The 6826-nt window shown below is 23.7% G+C and overlaps 1 protein-coding gene across 1 annotated transcript; it reads left to right on the top strand.

Annotated features, from left to right (window-relative positions):
• Positions 1-414: 414 nt before the first annotated feature.
• On the top strand, positions 415-6157 carry Bm7205 (PH domain containing protein; the record flags this gene model as incomplete). Its single annotated transcript, XM_043079612.1, has 16 exons — positions 415-501; positions 839-858; positions 1323-1438; positions 1834-1925; positions 2228-2338; positions 2757-2890; positions 3122-3221; positions 3377-3487; positions 3669-3788; positions 4003-4177; positions 4344-4459; positions 4713-4806; positions 4918-5003; positions 5244-5355; positions 5485-5579; positions 5819-6157. The coding sequence occupies 16 exons, from the start codon at positions 415-417 to the stop codon at positions 6155-6157; spliced, it is 1908 nt and encodes a 635-aa protein (XP_042935546.1).
• Between the last annotated feature and the right edge of the window lie 669 nt (positions 6158-6826).

Raw genomic sequence — 6826 nt, 5'->3', positions numbered from 1 at the left:
GTAGCAAAATATTATTAGGAACAAATAAATAATAATAAGTAAAAAAACGAAATATTAAAATATTGTTATAAAATTAATGCCAAATTAATTAATTTGAACATTTCAAATCATAATTGTTAAGTTTAAAAACGATAAAATAATTTACAAATATGATATGCAAATATGAATTTGTATGTGTATGCATAGAACTTATTTGAAACATTGTTATTTTAAAAACAAAAAACAAAAAAAAACAAAAACATGAAAAATATTTGTTATCTAAACGTAAAAATTTAAAATTTATTTTTTTAAAATAATATTAATCTTCCAGGAATAGTAAAATCGAAATGATTGAATACAAGATAAAGGTATGTAAACAAATCTTCAATAATTCGAATTTTAATTTAATTACAAAAAATATAATTTGAAATTATAATGTTACAGCAAGAAGAAACTGAAGTTCAAACACTTCATCCAAACAGAGAACAATTAACTCGACGATATGCGCTAGTACCTGAACAGGTAAGAATTAATTAATTAATTTTTTTATTGCAATATTCCAATTTCATATTATTATTGTGCATTTTGAAAAAAAAAAAAAAAAAATGAAATTTGTATCAAAACTACAACAATTATATTATATTTCAAAAAATACTTCTCTCAATGATTCATTTTTTGCAATATTATTCATAAATCTTTGATCTTTTGATAATTCTAGAAATATCATATAATTAAGCTAAAGTTTATTGATTAACATTTTCTCATTTCTATCAGTAAAATTAAATGAACTTATCAATTCTTTATTTTCTTGCAAAATTTTAACTATATTATCACTTAATGCTATGATATGTTTATTTAGCCAAGGATTCAACAGGATGAGTAAGTCTTCCAAGCATGCATTTCAAATTGAGTTAATTTGATTAAAATATACCTTTAGCTTTTTTCTTTCTTTTTTTTTTTTTTTCTTTTTTTTTCAAGAAGATCAAAAAAGATGGATGAAGAATAATCCATTTCATATACTATCATCATTCTTTTATTTCAACTTTTTTAGTTCTTAATTTTTTCATTTTTTTTTTTTATTTTTTTTATTTCTGAAATCAGCATATTCAATATGTTTAAGCTAATTTGAATTTTTTAAACTAAGCAAATTTAATTTGTAATTGAAATTATTGGTGATGTAATTAATATTATGCTAACATTATCTCTGTTTGTTACATATTATAAAAATTTTTTAATTTTTAATTTAATTTACATCATTGTATTTTCTTCTGATAGTTTGCACGAAAATGAAATGAAGATAAGTAATTAAAAATTTGAAAAATTATATTGTAAATTTTTTGCAGTGCTAATGTAGAAGGTTGTTCGGATAATGTTATCATTGTACCACATTTAAAAATCTCTCCCAATGATTCGCAACTTTTTAATCGAGCAATCAGTTCTGGTGGTGGACTATTAGCTGGTAGGTATTTGAAATTATCTGCATTCAATAAAGTTTTGAAATTTATTCAATTTATTATAATGAAGAGAGATGATCTGATCTTTTCTAGATCATTTTTATGATCTTTTGTAAACATATCTGAGTTATTAAAATGTATTTCATCTGTAGGAGTAATTGTAATCATTTGTTTGAGTTTAAAAAATATTTCAAAAATTAAAATTTATGAGTTATATTTTTGAAATTATTCGGTTTTGCTTTGTTTTTTTTTTTTTTTTTTTTTTTTTTTTTAACGATAATAAAATTTGATATTAATAAATACAGTATACATAGTATATGTAAGTATTAACAAATAAAATTATTTTCAAATTCTCATAAAAAGAAAAAAAAAAGAAATAAATGATAACTTGAAAATTTAGATTTACAAAGGGCGACAATTGCAACTCAAGCATTTTATGCTGATGCAAAAGAGCAATCAAAAACTAGATCACCGTGGATTTTGAAACGATTGGTATAGTTTTTGAAAGGAAATTAATTCAAATTTAAATTTGTTATTTTTCTTTGTGATAAAAATGGATTTAAATATTTTTGAATTTTAAAACAATGGATAACGATGGATGTTATTAGCTATTTAAAGAAAAAAAAAAAAAAGAGAGAGAGAGAGAGAAGGATTATGTGGCCAGAAATTAAGCCAAAAGGAAAAAAGATAAGTTGAAAATGAGCCTCTTCATATTTAAATTTAATGAGCTATCATCATACCTAATCCTAGCAAACAAAAATTTAATCAATAAGAGAATTTATCATTGTTTCCAGTACGAATGGTCACATCGAGCCAAAAGACGTGAAATAACAAAACACGTGCAAGCAGCGTTAGAAACGTCTGGCGATCCTGAATTTGATGATGAGGAATTGGAAAAATTACTTGTAAATTATTCAAATTGTTAAAATCTCAATAAACAACAATACAATTAAGATATCGTGAGAAGTCCAAGATATAGATTTTTTTTTTTTTTTTTGAATTTGTTAAATACTTCATAAAAATTGCATAATATTTACAAAAATCAAATGAAATTTTCAAACCTAAAATTTTAAAAACATTTAAATTTTATACTTAATATATTATCAACAAATTTTGTTTGTACTATTCGAAAAGAATTTATAAATTTCAATTCATTGTTTTATGCATTATTTTTATGGATACTGAAATTTTCTTTGTTATTTTATTAAAAAAAAAAATTTTTCTTCAACATAGCGAAGAAAATTTTTGAATTAAAAAAATGCAAAAATTATAATAATTTAAATTTTAATTAGATTTAATGAAATTTTGTTTGATATTTTATAGTTAGTTAACTGGGATCAAATATTTGCTGTTAATCCGGAAAATTTGGATTCAATTGATAAAAAACGTTTACAAGCTGTATGGGAGTTATTTCATAGTGAATTAATATTTCTTCACAAACAACTTCTCGTTTTGAGGTTTATTTTATTTAATCGATTATAAATTAAATTAAAAATGAATGCAATTTGAAATTGATTTCTGACGTATAACTGCAACGCAGGTCACGTAACTCAAACTGCTAATTGGTTTACACTTATCAAACATTATTGGAATGAATAATTATTAATATTAAACTTAAATAATGCTATCGAGGAGAACACATTTGGAAATTTGAGATTAAAAATCTGAAATTTGATTTTTTTTTTTAGAAATGTTTACAAAGAGCCGTTGAAAAAATGTCAAGTTGAGGGATGTTTATTGACGGTGGAACCGGATTTACTTTTCGGAAATCTTGATCAAATATGCCGGGTTTTTAAATATATATTTTTTCTATAATTGATTCATAATGAAATAAAAACTGAACTTCGAATTTCATTAAAATTAAACGAAAATGTTTGATTTAAAAATTTTAAAAATCAAAGATTTGATAAGTAATAAAAGTGAAAGTTTTCTCTTTTTTGCAGATAAGTTGGTCATTTTGCAAATCATTTCTTAAAATAATGGATGAAGTTGGTACGATTAGCAAAAATAACGAATATAATACAACTAATCTTATTGTTAAATTATTCGAACGGGCAAGTTTTCTTCAATTCTAATAAAAATTGAAAATAAAAAAAAAAAAAAAAAAAAACAGATTAGAGAAGAAAATTTAAAAAAAAAAAATGATCCTTAATATTGATATATAGTTAAGTTTAAATTTTCAATCTGTTAATTTTGAAATACTATAATTACCTATTAAATCATCCTGAATTAAAGTTTTCCAAAGGACCATCAACAATATCAGCTTACCAGGCATATTGCATTAATTATAAAGCCACGATGGAATATTTGGGCTCAATACGAGAGAAAGAGGAACGTTTTACAGAATTTGAAGGGGTAAATTTTATAAATTTCCATTTTCAATATTCACATATTAATTAACTTTTTGTACTTAATTAATACTTAATCACTTAATTAATATTTGTGTGCCTTTTTCTATTTGATAATTAGCACTAATTTTTTGCATTATCTTAAGAAATTACAAAAGCATACATATTAATTTGACTTAGTTTTAATTTACTCATCAAATATTTAATTTTATTACTTTCAGGTATGTCTTACAGATCCGCGCTGTGAACGGTTACAATTAGAAGATTTACTAATAGCGCCATTGCAGCGCATTACAAGGTTACCTATCCTGTTGAAGGAAATTCACAAATATACGAAAAATAGTGATGATAAAGTACGGATTGAAAAAGTTATCGAAAATATGAACGAATCATTAAGTAAGCACAATTTATATTATAATTAAAATAAATGTTAAAGCTATTGTTAGATATTATCATGACGAAATATTATGTGTAAAAAATAAGTATTTCATATGTCATCTGATATTCCAGAATTCTGTCTTAAAAATGATTTAAAAAAAAAAAATGTTTTCTTTTTATTTAGGATCAATCGATGATTCTGTTCAATGGTTGCATAATTTTGAGAGATTACAACAATTGCAAAATTCAGTCATTTGGCCATCAATCATTGAATTAGAAACAAAAACGTTTATTCCAGAGGTGTGCATTTGTTACCTTATTATATTTTATTTTGTGGTTTCAAATTTTAAAATACTATTTGAAGTGAAAAGTTACATCTAAAATACCAATAGATAATTTTCAGTCTGAAAGTCAATTTGAATACTTATTGTTGTTGCAATTTTATTATTACATATAATACATATAATGTACATATTTGTTGCATAAGCATAAGCTTTACCTTGCTATTACTGACTTTTCTTAACAGTATAACTTGATGTTTAGTTATTTACAGTTCTTACGAGTAGCAGTATCCAAGCAATTTTGTGAAAATCTTTTGGCACATCCAAGAAGGAAATTAATCCATGAGGGTCATCTTGATCTTGTCGGTTAGGTTATTAATGAATTTCATTGATTTTGTGGCAATTTATTTCTTTTATATAAACAGCTAATCTGAAATACTTTTTTTTTTTTTTTTTGTTATTTTTAAAATTTTGCAGAAAATGGCAGAACATGTGACTGTTATGCATTCTTATTCAATGATATGTTTTTACTAACAAAAATGAAGAAATGCACAAGAATTAAAGTATTTCTTTTGAATTCAGAATTTAATTTAAATAAAATTTAATTAGAAAGATCTCATATATGAAACATCTAATAAATCATTTTTAGGAGCCTTATTGTTACAGAGAATTGAATTTAAAACCTTATTACAGAATTTAAAAGAAGATTTAGTTATTATTAGTTGTTTTGGCCTTATCAACATAAATAACATCATTAGTACATTATTATTTTTTAATATTACTTACACAAATATTAATTGAAGAAAGGCACAACGCAGTTAACAAAATCAGAACAATATGTTGTCCAGAAGCAACCAATACCACTTGATTCTTGTGTTTTCTGTGATGCTGATTCGAATGATTCCTCTACCAGCAGTTTGTTTTTCGTTTCGATATTTGTAAAATTCATTGTAAACTATAGTTATAGCTATCACTTATAGTTATCTGAAAATCATTCACAATTTGCAAAAAATAACTCTAACCAATTGTTTTTCTTTTTTTCAGTGTCATTAAAATTTGCATTTGTGATTATCCATCTTACACGATACTATCAAGTGGTGTCAATTTTTACCTTACAAGCTGCTAACAAACATGATAAAGTAAATCATAACATTGCTTTATGCTAACCAATGTTTACTTTTAAAACAATTATCATCAAATTTAAAAAAAGTGTTACAAGATTTAAAAGAAACTAGTTTTTAAACTTCAAAAAACAGAAATAGCAAAAAGTGAAGTAATGATAATTAATGACCAGAAATTTTTAAATCGTTTAAAGTAAAAATAAAATTTCAAAAATCTTAAACATATATTTTTTAAAAAATTTTCAAATTCATTCCAGGAATTATGGATTGGAAAATTTCAAGAATCAATTGAAAACTATGAATCGATCCAATTAAAAGATATGTTAAAATGCACACCACTTTATTCCAGTTTATCCTTGCGACGTTGTTCATCATCTCGTCTAATGCAACCGAATACATGCATCAATCAAAATGTCAGTGATGTAAAACCATCACATTCCGGTATGCAACTGGAAAAACCGGTAGAGAATCAAGGAGTGAATACGGAAGAAAAACATTGTGAATCGGTTGAATCGGCAATGAATGCTACTACTGAAATTAATAATTCAGTATTATCAGATGTACAAACAAGATGTCTTGATATTGAAACAATTTGATAATATTTCCTTGACTCTTATAATAATAATCTTTGTAGTACTTTTGGCCTAAATAATGAAGTTTACTTAGACTAAGCATAAAATTATAACCTCTTTCGAATAACCAAAAAAAAAAAGTTGTAAAAATTAGGAAATGCAAACTAACTATCGTTTTTATGATGAATTTTAAGAAGAAATTGCGAGCTGACTAACAATCAATACACATCTCTATAATTCCTATTTCAGGTCTCTTTTGATATATTCATTCATATTAAATTAATATCATTTTCTTTATTTGATTTATATTTTTTTTTCTCAAATTCACGAAATGAATGATAATTTTTTTTTATGTCACTAATGTTGTATTTCGTATTTTGAACAATTTTTTCTTCCTTTTTTTTTTCTTCATTTTTTTTTTTTCTTTTTTTGTTTTAATTATGATGTAGTACAATGTGATAAATGATTCGAAATACAAAATGGAGCACAAAACAAAATACATTACTAATTCAGTTTCGTTTTAATTAAACAAAAGCAAATTTTGAAGCTGAATAAAAGTGCTGAATAGGTTCGAAATATTTTTATAATTTAATCAAAATTCAATTCTAATTCGTCGTATTTTTATCAAATTCGTTGTCAGAATTAGTTTAAAATGATAATAATTGAAAATTCTAAAGTATATATTAAAGTTTA

The sequence above is a fragment of the Brugia malayi genome (assembly GCF_000002995.4).
Source record: "Brugia malayi strain FR3 genome assembly, contig: Bm_v4_Chr3_scaffold_001, whole genome shotgun sequence".
NCBI classification, from domain to species: domain Eukaryota; kingdom Metazoa; phylum Nematoda; class Chromadorea; order Rhabditida; family Onchocercidae; genus Brugia; species Brugia malayi.
Note: the sequence above shows the minus strand (reverse complement) of the source record. Positions and strands in the feature narration are given on the sequence as shown.